Below are 15,497 nucleotides of genomic sequence, written 5' to 3' on the forward strand. Positions count from 1 at the left end.
GGTGTGAATTGTACTTGAATTATGTGGATTTTTTTTTAATAGTTAGCCAAATTTGAGACAAAGGGCATATTCATTATATCCATGCCTTCTGTGAAAGTATTTGACACTTATTCCCAGTTAGGTAAAGAAAGACATTACCAAATTCACTTATATATAATGGAAACTAAGGTATAACTTTGTGGAAAAAATGATACAATTCCTGTTGAACTTAATACTGGTCAGGGCAGGGAGAATTTTAAGCTTAGGCCTAGGTCAGATGCATTCTGCCCTTTTTTTTTTTAATCTTTGGATTCAGATACATGGTAGGTTCAAAGACATGAAGTTGAAATGTTACTGTCTTGGGCCCACTTCATGAGGACACTCCAAATCCATGATCTTCACAGCAAAAGGAAAAAGCAATGAGTAGCTGCTTCAAAAACCACAATTATTCTATGCGAGATAAACTTCCTACTGCAGATCACAGTACTACACACTAGTGACTAATAGCCAGGCCTGGCACCATCCCCTTTCATCGGCAGGAAATAATGACAGTCTACAAATCGCCATTGCAGCTTTGTTGGTGACCCTGAAGTGGGGATGTGAAGAGTCCACGGTAGACACTGGCTCTCCTAGAGTTGCTTCTGCAAAAGACACCACATGCTGTCAATACAGCCAAACAGCTTTGTCACCTCAGCTTTTGAAAGAGTTTGGAAAAGAAAAAACACAAAAATATGCAACACGTCTAAGATTAGTAACAGTTTCACTTTTGTGACGTTTGACAAAATACATTTCTGCTTGTAGTTCAGGAAAACTATGCGGACAGAACAGTGGCAACTACGGAAACGATGGCCATTCAACTGTTGGCAAAAAGCATCAGTGTTCAAATACGGTGCTATGACAAAGGACACCAAAGGGCTAATAAAATGTTGTCACCATTGGCAAACCCACACGTTTGCTCTCCCAGGTGCTGTGGCTGTCACCTGGAGTCCAGGCAATGGGAGTTACTAAGGGTTCAGACTTTGCAATGCTTCATGAGAGACAGAATGAACATGGGCCACGCAGTGGGCCAGAGAGGCACGTTTCTCAGCTCCTTCCTCAATTCTGCTGGAATGAAGACCTCAGAGAGGGTTGCCTTTAGCGGGTCTGATAGTTCTGTCATTCAATACACTTACAGAGGCTAGACCAAGAAATTCAAAATGCCTGAAAGGAAAACAAAACAAGGAAACAAAAAAGCAAATAATAATAATAAACAGAAGCATATCCCAAAGATTTTGTTAACACTCTGAAATTCACAGGTAAATTGGGTGAAAGTGTATAAAACCATTCACGCCATGTTAATTTTCTACCTTTGCTTCTCATATTTAATATTTGGAGGTTTCCTTGAGGAAAAACTACAGCAATACATCCAGATATTTTACTCCAAAGAGAACCCTGTGTGATTTGACTTAATAGTCCTTCTCCCAACTAAATGAAAGAAAAACTACCAGGACCACAACAGTTTGAGATAAAAGTAAGAAAAAATAAGAGAAAAGTTCCTCTCTTTAAAGAGAGCTGTATCAATTCCTTTTCATCTCCTACAAAAAGGCCAATAACATTTTTGTGGGAGTACATTTGAGTTTTAAGAGTCTGCTGCACTGGTAAGTGAAGTTTGCATTTAAATCCATGGAACAAGCTTCCATTCAGCTTAAAGGATGTTAATGTAAAATGCTAAGACTATATATGTGATGTTGTAAAGACCATAAATTAACTTTACAATGCTGTAGTCTGGAAAAACTGTGGATCACACCATTTTGGTGGCCTAATTTTAACTCAAGTTTGAAGTATAACTATTAGACTTAAAGTCTCCGAGCACTGAGAAATTTGGCATTAAGTAGGATAGCTTTGCACAAATTTTACATAACCTACCAAAAATTTAAGGCCACTTTTAGTTTTTGCTTCATCTTGTACTAGGACGGTGACACTTTGAAATTCAGTGCCTGGAGTGACGAGTAAGCTTCTTCCAAGAGGGCCATTTGTGTCGCGGCAGGTGACGATAATGGAAAAGCTTGTGGTCACAGTGAAACACTACACTTTCAAGTGTGAGCTAAGGACTGTGTGACCTGCAGACCCTTCCCCAGCACACAAAAATCCTTCGGTCTGTAAACCGGCCAAGGTTCTCTTTGCAATTTCATTGCAAAATTTTACACAAACCCTGACATGCAAAGGCTGAAGAAGTTACCATTTATTTCAAAATCCTGTGTAGCATCCTAGCAGAAATAAGAGAGATGTGAAGAAGGAAACACAAAAAGTCAAGATGAATTGCACAGAACCATGGATTGGGATATGAGATGCCTCATGTTAACATCCCCCTTATCACTGCACGGAATATTATGCTCAAGGGCACTTATAAACATAGGTCAGAAAAAAAAATACAAAACCTGAAGTCAATGGGGGAACTGCAGACACTTGAGGATCAACGTTTCTGTTGTTCGTGTTACCTCACCTTAAAATAACCTACACAGATGCCAGGAAGGTTGCTCACAAGTTTTATCTGTTTACACTACTATAAAAAGTTTTAAAAATCTACAAAGAGCATGTGTAGGCTCACACAACAGATAAACAATTATAAGGCCAATTGGGAGGGAAAGAAGAGAAGATGATAGGGTAGAAATTTAAAGCAAAATTCTTCCAAATGGACATTTGTGTAAGATCTCTCTAGAATGTGTTGCAAAGAGTTTATCACCTAACAGGGGATGCAGATTCCAATCTGCATCTGGTCCTGCCACTTATCACCTATCCGGTTTGTGGGTCATCATCAAAAAACTTATAGTGATGCCAAGCAGTTTTACATTTTTATGCTCTTTCTCTTTCTTCTTCATAAGGATGAATAAATAAGTTGAGAACACTAGGGAAAAGGTGTTCTCCTGGTCCAGATATGGGATTCTGTGTAGATTTGACAGTTCTAAGATGATTTGTTTGTTCACTAAAATAAACCTTTTGTTCCTGAGCAAAGCATCATGGTTCTTTTATTATTTGCATATGGCAAAGTCTTCTATGTAATATAGGTGGCCAGATATATCACATATTAGTTAGATAAAATGGCTAATACATTGAAGAGTTCTTCAATGCTTTGACCATGGGATTATAACTTCAACCTGTCTTTAGGTCTTTTGCACTTGGAATGAGATTGCAAACATTTGTTTTTAAACAAATGGCCCCTAAAAACCAAAAGCATAATAATATCCTCATTACCAAGGAGTCTCATTTCTTCTATTTCTGAACATCACTTTTCAAATGTAGCCAGCCTCAAAGTAGCTATGTAGCTGCCTGGGATTTAATGTAGGTGTCTGAGTTGTGATGTCCTCCCTGTGGACAGTTACCGAAAGGATCCGCCACAAGATGAACATATCCGTTCATTGCTAGTCTCTCAGGGTATGGGTCAAAATTATGTAATCAGGTATAAATGTGTAGCAAAGCATATGATGCAGTTCACATGTAACCCACAGATTCCAATTCCCTACAATGTCACTGCTTTATATTAATAAAAGTCATAAGATGAGATCCATGAGTGACCAGTGCTAAGGAGAATGCATACACAGGAAGGCCAGGCAGTCAAAGCACAAAGCCTCTCTGAATGATGCATGTGGTTCTTAGGACGATGTCATAGAGTATTCTGTTCCTTGGGTGCATTCACTCAGATCCTATATACAGAAAGGCTATCAGGTAGGTTTCCAAAAGGTGACAGCAGGATGTCATGTCTTAAAGTTCCATCGAGACATACTGTGATGGCCTAGTATAAAGGTTAGAAGAGTTCCAGAATCTGGATGGAAAAGCACAGTAAAACACATTTATTATAGGAAAAAAAATATTGGACAACATGGGCTGTCCAATCTCCTAGAATGGGAGTAGACGGGCTCTACCCATCTTCTAGAATCAGAGCTTACTCAAAGTCTGTGACATCTGCAGTCTATTTATTTTCCTGGACCTGGACTAGCGTCTCTGTCTCTATTCCATGGAGTGAACGGTGTTCTAACAGCACACTGAGATTTGGGTAGTTTGGGTAGTCCTGCTCTGTTGAGTTGAAGTGTATAATCATGTTCTTTACTATCTCTGTACTGCAATCTGTTAGGATGGGAAAAGAAATGAGTTTTATTTCGGGGCAGGGAGGATGAAGGTGAGGTACCAAGAACTAGTTTGAGGTCTATCTCGCTTTTCGATCTTGTCTCAATCAAGTGACTCATATAATAAGTGCTGGTGTGATGTACTCAGATTCTAAATTCTAAATGCTCTCCCCCAACACTGGTGACATCATACTAATAGGTTGGCCAACTGGATTTGCTTCTGAAAGCTAGTCTCCCCGTGATTTCCAACATCCTAGGTGCTAGTTGGTTGGCAACTACAAATCAGGTTTCAGAATCAGGTGGTCCTGGGGGACAAGTCATTCCAAACCCGTTTCCAAGCATGCACTTACTCTCTGCCTTCCAGCTTTATTGTACTGTTTCTACTTTTCATAACTACTCTGATCTACAGTTACCTTCACCTCTCCCCTCGGCAGTCCAAATCTGAGGAGGTTTACCCGTGTGTAGACCCAGAGGAGTATTCTCTCTTTTATGTCCCCCCGTTATTAACACGTTTTACCTATTATCAAATTCATTTTCTTCAACCAGGGATTTTTTTTTTCACTGACTCTCAATAAAGGCTGCATTAATGCCCCAAACGCCACTGGGTAGAAATCTGCCTCTTCTTCCCCAGTTGAAGCCACTTGCTCTGAAGCTGGCCATCACTAGTGCTGCCTCAAGAGAGGAAACAGATTAGAGTCCATTTTGCCTGCTGTAGTTGAAGTCAGCTTCCTCGAGCTGGGACTCTGTGATGTTTGACAGTTTCGAATGTGTCCTCCCAATCTCTTCAAGGGCACAGGCGAGTGAGTCAAGATCCCCATCCTGCTGGTGACGAGCTTCCCAGAGGTTCAAAATGACAGCAGAGGGGCTACTTTGTGTAGCAAAATACGACAAATTCCTAGATAAAATTAAACAAAAGGTGAATAAGTGGGAATGATGAAACAAGGAATCGCTGTAAAGGAATTAAAAGGAACTTTCAAGGTTTGTTTATTTATATTTATATGTGTGTGCCACTTTCACTTATGTAGCATATTTATACATGTGTGCCACTTTCACTTATGTAGCATAAGCACATGGGCACTCTAATAAGCCAAAAGACATCTGAACTCCTGGAACTGTAGTTATAGGCAGTTGGGTGCAGCCAACTAGGTGCTGGGAACCGAACCAAAGTCATCTGCAGCAGAAACTAAGTGTCCCTAACTGCTAAGCCATCTCACTAGTCTCTAAAATGAAATTTAAAAGACAGCAATAAAATAGCGGTAGAAAGTTCCAGAAACATGGGCCTGAGGCAGTCCGGTTTGTATACTAACACTCAACTACAGCTATGCTTCAGAATGATCCCAGTGGCTTTCTCTTTTGAGTCTTGCCTTGGTCCTTCCCTTTCTTCAGTTGCATGTATGAACATGTATGTATGATTCCCTCCTAATTGTTCTCTTGAAGTGTTCTTTTACATTGGTTTATATGATAAGGTAAATCATCACCCCCCCCCTTTTCAAATATTTGACTCCCTACCTCCTCTGCAAATATAAGGGCTACCAAGGTTTTGTCTTCAATTTTTGACCCCCCTGTTCTTTGGTGCTAAATGTGTACCTCCCATTTTCTTGGCTAATTAAACTATTTATAGGGTTTATTATAGCCTTAGGCATTGTTGCAATTACAAATCTATCTACCACTTCAAGCACAGCACATCAATTCTCATCTGAATGCCTTGGAATAAGTAGCTATAAGCTCTAGTATTTATGATTCTTTTTCTAATTCCTTACATTAGGATGTTCAATTTTGACCCTTCTCTTTGTTGTTTCTTCCTTTGGCAAAAATCAGCAGTTTCTCCCTTCTATTTCGGGGACAGACATACTTTTTATCTTAGCACCTCAGAATTTCTATCATATAGTAACAGACTTGGAACCCTGTGTCTAAACTCTGAACACATGCTGCATTCCTACATTCTATCTAGCAAGTCAGAAAAAAATTGTTTTCATGCCTATCTGGTCTGACCTCATTGAGGCTATGTAGACCATCACACACACACACACACACACACACACACACACACACACACACACACTTCCCTTTCACTCCTACTGTCTTCTTTCTTGGCTACAAAACGCTGAAAGCAAAAGATCATATTGAATCATTTCCTGAATCTGCCATAGCATTTATCATAATACTATGACAGGTATTTATCCAACATCCATTAGCTGACATTAACTGAGTAATTGATTCTTAGATGTCTTTTCTAGGTGATATAGCATCCTCAGTGAAAGAGAAAAAAGCGAACCTCAACCTTTTGGACAATAACTTTGCTCTGATGAGGACTAAGACAACACAAAGGATTAAAGGTCACTGTTTTTCACGGGGACTTTTACAGTAAGGACGGAAATGTCGTGCCTGATGAAAATTTAGTGTTTTGAAAAGATTTTAAAAAGCTGTTCCTATTTTGAAGATAGTTGCCCTTTCTGCCAGTCTTCCCAGCAGACGATCACAAAGTGGAATCCCATAAATAACACTGAACGAGAGCAGAGGAGCTTTCAACTCTATCTGACGACTTACATGACACACACATGCACATTACAGCATAAGTACCAAGGTTATTAGATATACCAATCACCAAACATAATTTTTTTTAACCAAGAAGGGGAGAAGGCCAGTTTAGGAATATTGACACTAGTCTCTAGTTTCTTTCATTATTTTCTCACCTTCTTCTTCCTGCCCGCCCCTACCTTCCCTCACATTCACTGCCCCATGTACCCCTTCCATGCTAACAAAAACAGCAAATCCTGCAAAAGTACCTAGAGGGCTTCTCGTTCCTGTTATCTAAAAACTTGTATTTGAACACTGACACTTTTTCATGTTTGGGGGGTGATGTTTCTAGAAGTTTCTGGATCTTACTATACCTATCCCCTTTCCTAAGTCTCAGGCAATACAGAACTAGAAAGGATAGTGGGAAAATAGGGGCACTCAGAGGTCAGACTTCAGTAGCCTCAGACTAGCTGGTGTGGTCATGTTTTTCCATATCAGTTAACAGCTTTTGGAAGGAATAAAAGGTCTTTGTGATCTCCACTCTTGTTAAAAAGGCAAAAACTGCAGGCTGGGCTGTGGCTCAGTGGTAGAGGTTTAGCCTAGCCCTGGCCTGGTTTCCCAGGATTCCTCTTCCTACACACAAAATACAACTGAAAGAGCAGTTCTGTTTTACTACAGAATGCTTCTGTTTTGCATTTTCTATTAAACAATATTAGACTTTTGTCCTGTGACTGGGCTCATAAAGACCCTAATTTTAGACCACGATGTATTTCAGATGTTGACAAACCTACAAAGGCTAGCAAAGTAGTTCTGGCTTTGTGGTTCTTGGATGGCCTCTCTGAGTCTGCCACACTCTGCCAGGGCACTGTGAGAGCAGCAAGAGACGTGATCCTACACTGTATGGAGTAAAGCTGAAATTTGATTCTCATGTCCACCCCACATCTCTTACGGCATCACTCGTGTGGCGCTCTCCCCCTTGATACATTTAAAAATGAAACAACTATTCTGAGCTTGTGACAGACAAGGAAAGGGCCAGATTTGCCCTGGAGCCATTTTGCTGCCTCTGTCCGGAACTCTCATGACTTAGATTGTCTAAAGCTGAGAAGAAACTTAGACTGAACTTCCTGCTTTGTGTTTCCTTTGAAAAAAGTATCAAGATGTCCAAAGTTGCTGAGCCCCAAGATAAACTATCTGGCTGCAGAACTCACATGTTTAGGGCACTTCAAGATAAAAGCTTAAAAACTAAATAGTGAGAATTCTCAAGCTTATTGATATGGGAGTCCCCTTTGTATGCTGTGATCACCATTAATGAATAAAGAAACTGCTTTGGACCTATTGCAGGGCAGAACTTAGCTAGGTGGGGAAAACATATAGCAGGGATCCACTTTGAGTTGCAGCCAATAGCCTCAGCACCGGAGACTCTTCTACTAGGTGCAGGCTGTAATTTCATTAAGGATTTGGGCTTCTACCCAACAGTGTCAACCAATTGCATCTGTAACCCCAAGGGCAGCAAGTTTGTTTACATTCCTTAAAAACATGTATATTGAAGTCAGCCTCTTTCTTTCCCCCCCTTAAAAGCTTCTTTCTGAAGGGTTTATCAGTTTTTTAAAGGAGTAAAAAGCAAGTTGAGCTATCTATAATAAATTAGAAAACATTGTTGCTAGAATAGTGCATAATCCTACTGTACAGTGTGGAAAAGGGAACTGAATCACAGTCCTAATGAAACAATATTAGTATCGCTGCTATCATCCTAATTGTCTCATTTAATGAAAACCTCTTATGGGACCCAGAGCAACCCTCCACACAGTTCTTTAAACGCAAACAGAAGAGCAGAGCCATTCTTCCTGAATCACGGTAATTGGACACATCATACTCATGTGCTCAGCTCATCAAGCTTCCATCTCCAAACTCCAAACAGCAAAGTCCCTGTCGTGGTAAAGCAAGGGAGCATTCATCTACTGCTACTGAGGGAGCAAGAGGCGAGCTCTATAAGAGCTCTAGGGCTTCCTGGAAAAGGGAGATGACCAGGGACACAGAAGGGAAGGGTGGGGACAGCTGAAGACATGCTCCGATCCACCATGCTAGTCTGAACATCCTGGTCCTTCCCTGAGCTCCTTTCTGTCATTCTGTCATCTGCTCCTGGAGAGAAAACCTGAAGGGACTTCCCTCTCCGGGTAATGTATGGAAGCCTCTGGGCCTAGAAGTCTCTGTGAGCTGCCAAATGAAAACAGAGCTAGTTACAGTCTCCTGTCAAAGCTCCAGTTTTATTCTTCCCAGGACACACGTGATGATTTCCATCTCTTGGAAAATGAAACAACGACAAAGACTACCAAATAAAAATCTGGATGTTGCTTTGAATTGGAATATATCTGTGTGGGGGAAAAAGTAATCTGAATTCGAGTCAACTTTCTTCGTCAATCACCTTGAGGCGTTTTTGAGAACCCTGAGGGAAAAGTAGGACTCTGGTTAATTCCAAGAGAAAAGCATGCAGTGCCAATCCTCACTGGAGGAAGGGCGAACTAGTTAGACTTTGCAAGCTACTTGGTGTGAGCTTCAATAAGGCTTCCACCTCACTGGAAGGAAGGGCCATCTAAGGGGCACTTAGATAAATAAGGCAAGATCACTGTCCTTTTACTTTCTCATATCTGAAAGACATCAACTCCAGACGTATGGCCATTGTTGGCATGTTCAGTATAGATTTCAATGCTGCTTGTTTGGGGCATCCTTCAGTCCATGGGGCTCTGCTTTGTCCACCTTTTCAGAAGAGGGTCATGTTTAAAGAGGGGAGCTTTATTGCTTCCAAGATCGGCAAGAACTTACCAGTGCCTAAGGAAAAACAAAAGACAAACAACAAACAATCCCTTCCCCCAAACTTGGCACCATCTCTTGTGATCACCCCTTGGCCCTAACAGTGTGAGCGCAAGATCATAAAAAGCTTCTTTTTCCATATTGCCTTCAGGATGGACACCTGCCACTTACAATCCATACACAGCTTGTTCATGGCTAAACCTGTCCCAGGGCTGCCTCTTTTCTGTTTCATATCAGCAGGCAGTTTCATGAGTCGTTGACTTCAGCAGAATGAAGCCCAAACACCCACCACTCTGCTGTGTTAGAACCCTCTGGCCTCCCGGGCTTTTCAGATTTCAGACCCTGAATAAGTCAGTAAGTCTACTGGGCTAGAACCAGCAAATCTGATTTAAGCTTCATTGTATTTCACCTCCAGGGACCTACATAATGCTATTGCCCTGTGCCTTAATTCTCCTGGATGCCACGAAGGGTTTTGTTTTCATTTTTGCTGTTTTAATTTGGAAATGTCAGCCTTAAAAGCTAAGGGGGTTCTTTCTGGCTTCTAAGCCTGCAGAGCCAAGCAAGCTCTGTCTGGTGTGAGCACAGGAAATTTCCAAGCATGAACGAGAGGGGAGGCGCTGTTGGGGATGCAATCTGGGCTCACTATTGTGCTTCTCCCTTTCCCTCTCTTCTTCACCCCCAAGGCCTGCTCTGGAACTTTGCTACATTTGAGAATTCTCAGCAGCTCCTCTGCCCACATGAGTGGGCTGTTGTGTGATTCCATGGGTCCTTCCCCCTCTGCCTTCTGGCCATTTTACTACTCTGATGCTTCCAATTCAGAAGGTGGCGGAGGGGACGAAAAGATCCAACGTTAATGTGAGGAGATTCTGCTTCTCATTAAAGGTCCTACTGAAAGGAGTGGAGGCATGAAAACAAGATGTCACCATGCCCTTTATCAGCCACAAGGCTTGAGGACTTTCATTATTTCTCAACTTTTACAGCATCACCCATGGACCCAACACCTGAGACACATTTGATCTGTTTGAACTGGATGAGTAACAAGAAATATGTTTCTTTGGCAATGCTGCCAAATTTTCAAATAAGTCTACTATTAGGGAAGGCCTTGGGAAAGACAGTTAATAAGATGTAATTTTCTTCTACTTTGGCTGTTTCCCTTCTATTCATCCAGCCATATCGCATGCATCTGTTCCCATAGCAACGCAGTCAAGCTTTGGTCTCACAAGGGATTCTTGAATGCAGAAATCACAAGGCCTTACAGACTTTGAAACAGCTAGTCAAAGCTTCACACACTTAGACATCCAGGAAAAGACAGCGTGGTTTGGGGGCTTGTTTCCTTGTTAAGACTTATTCTCAAACACCCCTTGATCCCTGTTTGTGTCAGCTCTACTTCCAAGGAAGCAGAATGGCATGGTCAAGATAGTGTCCTGTGGAGGAATTCAGATCACTTATTCAGGGATTAGTTATTGAATTTCTCCTAGGTTGGCAGTCTTATCTATACATGTTAAATGTAATTTAGAAATAAGCATTATAAAAATTTAAAGTAATATGTCAGTTTAAATATGGTGGGATACTGCTGACTGAAGCAGGTATTTTAGGAATATTCATTTATTTTTATGTGTATGAATATTTTTCTGTATATGTATCTGGGTATGTGTCTGCCTGGTGCCCATGAAGGAGGGGCATTCGATCTCTGAGGAAAGGAGTTACAGCCAGTTGTGAGCCACTCTGTGGGTGCTGGAAACTGAATCCGGGTTCTCTGCAAGAACAGCAAATGCTCTTAATCACTGAAACATTTCTCCAATCCCAGAAGCAGGTATTGAATTAGTCCTCAGCAATGTTCTCCACCATCTCCTACTAATCACGTAGGGTCAGAGCAATACATAGTTACTACAGCTGAAATTGCAGGCTAAGCATGTAACCTTGTATGTTTAGTATGGGTGCTGAGTTAGAGTCAGCCCTGTTCACAGCATCCGTAACTGCAACCGTCATCTCTGGCATCTTCACTAGGCTCTGCAGTGTTTTCAATGTGATCTAGATAGCAGGCTAGTTGTAAGACTGCCCATTGTTCATATATGTATATATGTGTGTGAGAGAGAGTGTGTGTGAGTGAGTGTGTGACTGTGTGAATGTGTGTGCTTGTGTGAGTGTGTGACTGTGTGTGTGTGTGTGTGTGTGTGTGTGTAAAGGCAAATCATCAAAAGGGACCCTGGCATTTACATTTGCCAAAGAAGAGTAAAGCCTTTAGGACTGTCAGAAAAAAATAAAGCAAATATTCTCCTCATTTCTCTTGGAAATCCTTTCTTTGGGATTTGATGGCTGTTACTGATATCTGTTCAATGTTTTTGAGAAGGTGAAAGAAGGAGGAAAGTCAGGTAAAAGTTTATTATGTGATTAAAGGGAGTCGATTCTCTGAGTAGAAAGGATGTGTGCACCTCTATGCTTTCTTTCTTTCCTGACTCCAGAGCTGATGGAATTCTAGGCCTCTGAAATAGTGTTCTTTTTATTTTTGTCTTCTTTGTTTTTTGTTTTATCAAGACAGAGTTTCTGTTTACTTCTGTCCTGGAACTAGCTCTTTGTAGACCAGGCTGGCCTTAAACTCACAGAGATCCACCAGTATCTGCCTCTGGAGTGCTGTACCTGTATATTGGCCATTGTACATTTCCTGTATTCCAGTTTAATAAAATTTATACTATGTTATTCCTAATCATAAGAGTTGAATCATTAATCTGGTATTGCATAATAGGAAATGGAGGAGGATTTTATTCCACCTCTGTTAAACATGCTTCTTTGAGAGAAGGATGATACATATCCCTGGTACTTGGGGTGATCTCATTGAGAATGGCCCCAATAGGCTCATATGTTTAAATTCTAGGTCCCCGTTTTGTAGAACTGTTTGAGAAGGATTGGGAAGAATGATCTTATCGGAGTGGGTGTGGCATTGCTTGAGGGGGTGTATGACTGAGGGATGGGCTTCAAAGCACATTTCAAAAGCACACTCTAGGCCCAGACTTGCTCTCTGTCTACAACTTCCAGATCAGATACAAGTTCTCAACTCCTGCTGCAACACCGTGGATGCCTACCTGCTGCTATGCTCTGTGCCAGGATCATGATGGACTAACCCTCTGGGACTATAGTGAAACCCTAACTAAATGCTTTCTTTTGACAGTTGTCTTGGTTCTGGTGTCTTTTTATAGTGCAATAGTACAGTAACTAATGCAGTACTCTACGTGAAGATGAAAAAGGAACCTGGGCATTTCTTCAAAGTGAGATTGAGTTGAGCCAACAGATACCAGGTGGCTGTAAGCACCTCTTCTTATTCTGCTCCTCCAGATATTTTAGCACCCATGTCAGCCCTAGACTCAACAGCATTCTCCACCTTGGAGGAGGCTGAACGTAGAGCTGAAAGAGAATCCTCAGTTCCTGGTAATATCCAGATGCGAACAACAAAGTCCTAAGGAAGCTTTATTCAATGAGGATGGACTGCAGCTAAGTCAGGGCTCCGGGGATAGCAGACTGAAGGAAATACAGGGCGCTGCCTGCTTTTATAACCACAGGTCACCAAAACAGTCAGGCCTGCTCGGGGTGGGCATTGTTCTTTCCTGGCAGGTTCACATTGCAGAGATAGGAAGCTAAACAGTTGTTCAGCTGTTGGCAACAGACTCTACATGTCCTAACTAATTCCTAACTCATGTGTGTGTGTATGGATATGCATGTAAGTGTATGCACATATTTGCTGAAGCCAGTGGACAACTTGGAGTGTTGTTCCTTAGTAGCCGTCCACTTTGTTTTTGAGACAGAGTCTCTCAGGGGCCTGGGGCTCACATGTAGGTGCTGAAAATCAAATCCTGGTCTTCACACTTGTATGGGAAGCATTTCACCAACCCAACCAACTCTTGGGGCCCAAGTCTAGTGTATTATGATATAAATTTCCTTTAAAAAGTATTCAGCAATTTTTAGTGATTAATAAGGTATAAGATATTTTTAAACCATGCTTTAAAAGTAATTTACTTTGTTGGTCTCTTAATTGAAAGATTACTTTCTCCTAGGAGTTTGAGCAGTTGTTGAGTTGTTGGCAGCAGATCCTACACAGCCTGACTAATTCCTATCTGGCCCTTTACAGAAAGTGTGCTGACCCCAGCTGAAATCATTCACTTCACAGCTTTTGAAGATCAAAGCTGGAGAATAAAGAGCAAGGGAGGGAATGCTGCCCGCTGAACTGAATATGTTATCTGTATAAGATTTCAAGAGAGAAGTAGATTATACACATCCGCGCTATTTTAATTTGGCATTCATCGCGGCAATGTCAAGGTGAACAAGTAACATTTGTTGAAAGTGCTCTGGGCACTATGCTGGAAAAATTTCAACACAATAGGTATTTGAATTACTTATGTCAAGGGAGCTTAGGCTGTCCCCGAGAAGAGGTGTTAGGGGAAAATAAGCAAGTAGCAAGTCAACAGGCTCATGACCCTAGACACTAGAAGGGGAGCTAGCTCCAGAATGGACAATTGATGTTCATTAGTGTCTGGACATAAAAGATGCTAAATGGAGTCCCCTGCTTGATTTAGAGTTTCCCTACAGTGTGAAGTCAGAAATATGTGACTTTGGAGCCGCATACTCTAGGTCTTATGTCTACTGTAAATGGAGAGTCAAAAGAACAGAGCTGGAGCTCCCCTGTGCTCACTCTGTAAATCAATGAAATGCACAGGAGTGTCTGTGCACTGTGTGACAGGGAAAGTATCTGTTTGCTAAATGACAATTTAAAAATCATAGCTTTCATAAATAGAATAGAGACTTACTATTCTATATTGTCTATTCTATATGGGCTATGACTAGAAAGGAAAACTCTAGGATGTAAGTAACATGTTTACATAGACTAGAATAAGCTGCAGCACCTGGGTTGCTGGGAAAACTTGTGTCCCTGCTGAGGAAGCACTCTCCTCTCCTCTCCTCTCCTCTCCTCTCCTTTCCCCTTCCCCTCCCCTCCCATCTCCTTTCCTCTCCTTCCCTCTTTCTTTTCCATCCCATCCCACAACAAAATTCATTTTCTGGATTCATTTATCATTCTGTGTCCACGTTGATCAGAAAGTGAACTTAACACACTTGTTTTCACAGATGACAAACCAAGAATTCTCTCCTCTGTCAAACTCGCTAAGTTTGAAAACTCTCTAAGTTATTGTCTTTTCTGCATATTCATATTTTTCAATGCTTCCATTTTCAGTATAAGCCTTTGCCTTTTCAAAGAGGTTTCTATTCTCTTGGGAGCTGCCTATTCTCTGTAAATTCATTTTTCTCTGGCAACAGTGCCTCCTCCTGACTTCTGGTTGGATCCTTCATTTGTGGATTCTGAATCCATTCTGAGGCAAAGAGTCGTATTCCATCTTTTCTTGGCAGACACATACCCCCCCCTTTCAGACTGAAAAAGAGTCAGGCGTAATGCCTGTGAAAATAGGGAGAAAAAGTGAGAAGGCAAGAGTAAGCCAAGCATTGAGAAGATAAGAGGTTTTTTTTCCCCCTGAAAACAAAAACACAACAAAACAAAGCAATAGTACCAAAGGCAAGGAAAATAAAAATAATTCTGGTAGAACCCACTCTTATCAGCTACTTTGGGGTGAATGGGAATTATGAAATGAAGTTTTGATTTGCCAAAGCCTTATCCATACGAGCCATACCAAACCCAGCACAATCCTGGCTTCTACCACCCATGGGTGTTGCTTTGCAGAGCTAGCCCGTGCCTCTGCTCCTCTGAGGTAATGGAGCGTATGAGGGGTTTCTCTATTCTAGTAGATTCTAGGACAGGATAGCAACTAACCCACACAGTAAGGAGCACATTGTTTAGGTGGTGGTGTGAAGATAACTTTCATCCACTTAGTGGCAGATTTAAATGTTGTCCTAAAATGCCTTCTAACTTGTATGCAGGTATCCACTTTCGCAGACTGAGTATGCATCATTAGGGGCTAAGCAGTGCATACCATTTCCTGATGTGCAGAGGACATACAAGATGTTTGCTGCCATGGGTTTATGTACCAGTGTAAGCTATTCATCTGAGGAAGCATCCTCTCCTCTCCTCGCCTCTCCCCTCCCCTCCTCTCTCCC

At 41.5% G+C, this 15,497-nt stretch overlaps 1 protein-coding gene across 9 annotated transcripts in view; it reads right to left on the bottom strand.

The window, feature by feature from the left end:
* Positions 1–3,516: 3,516 nt before the first annotated feature.
* Unc5d (unc-5 netrin receptor D) overlaps positions 3,517–15,497 on the bottom strand; it is a 517,384-nt gene continuing 505,403 nt past the window's right edge. For all 9 annotated transcript variants that reach the window (XM_026786850.1, XM_026786851.1, XM_026786849.1 and 6 more), the window contains one exon: positions 3,517–4,974. In XM_026786850.1, the coding sequence (XP_026642651.1) occupies positions 4,770–4,974 (205 nt within the window). In that variant the 3' untranslated portion in view covers positions 3,517–4,769. The remainder of the gene's footprint in view (positions 4,975–15,497) is intronic.

The sequence above is a fragment of the Microtus ochrogaster genome, linkage group LG7_11 (assembly GCF_000317375.1).
Source record: "Microtus ochrogaster isolate Prairie Vole_2 linkage group LG7_11, MicOch1.0, whole genome shotgun sequence".
In the NCBI taxonomy this organism is placed as follows: Eukaryota; Metazoa; Chordata; class Mammalia; order Rodentia; family Cricetidae; genus Microtus; species Microtus ochrogaster.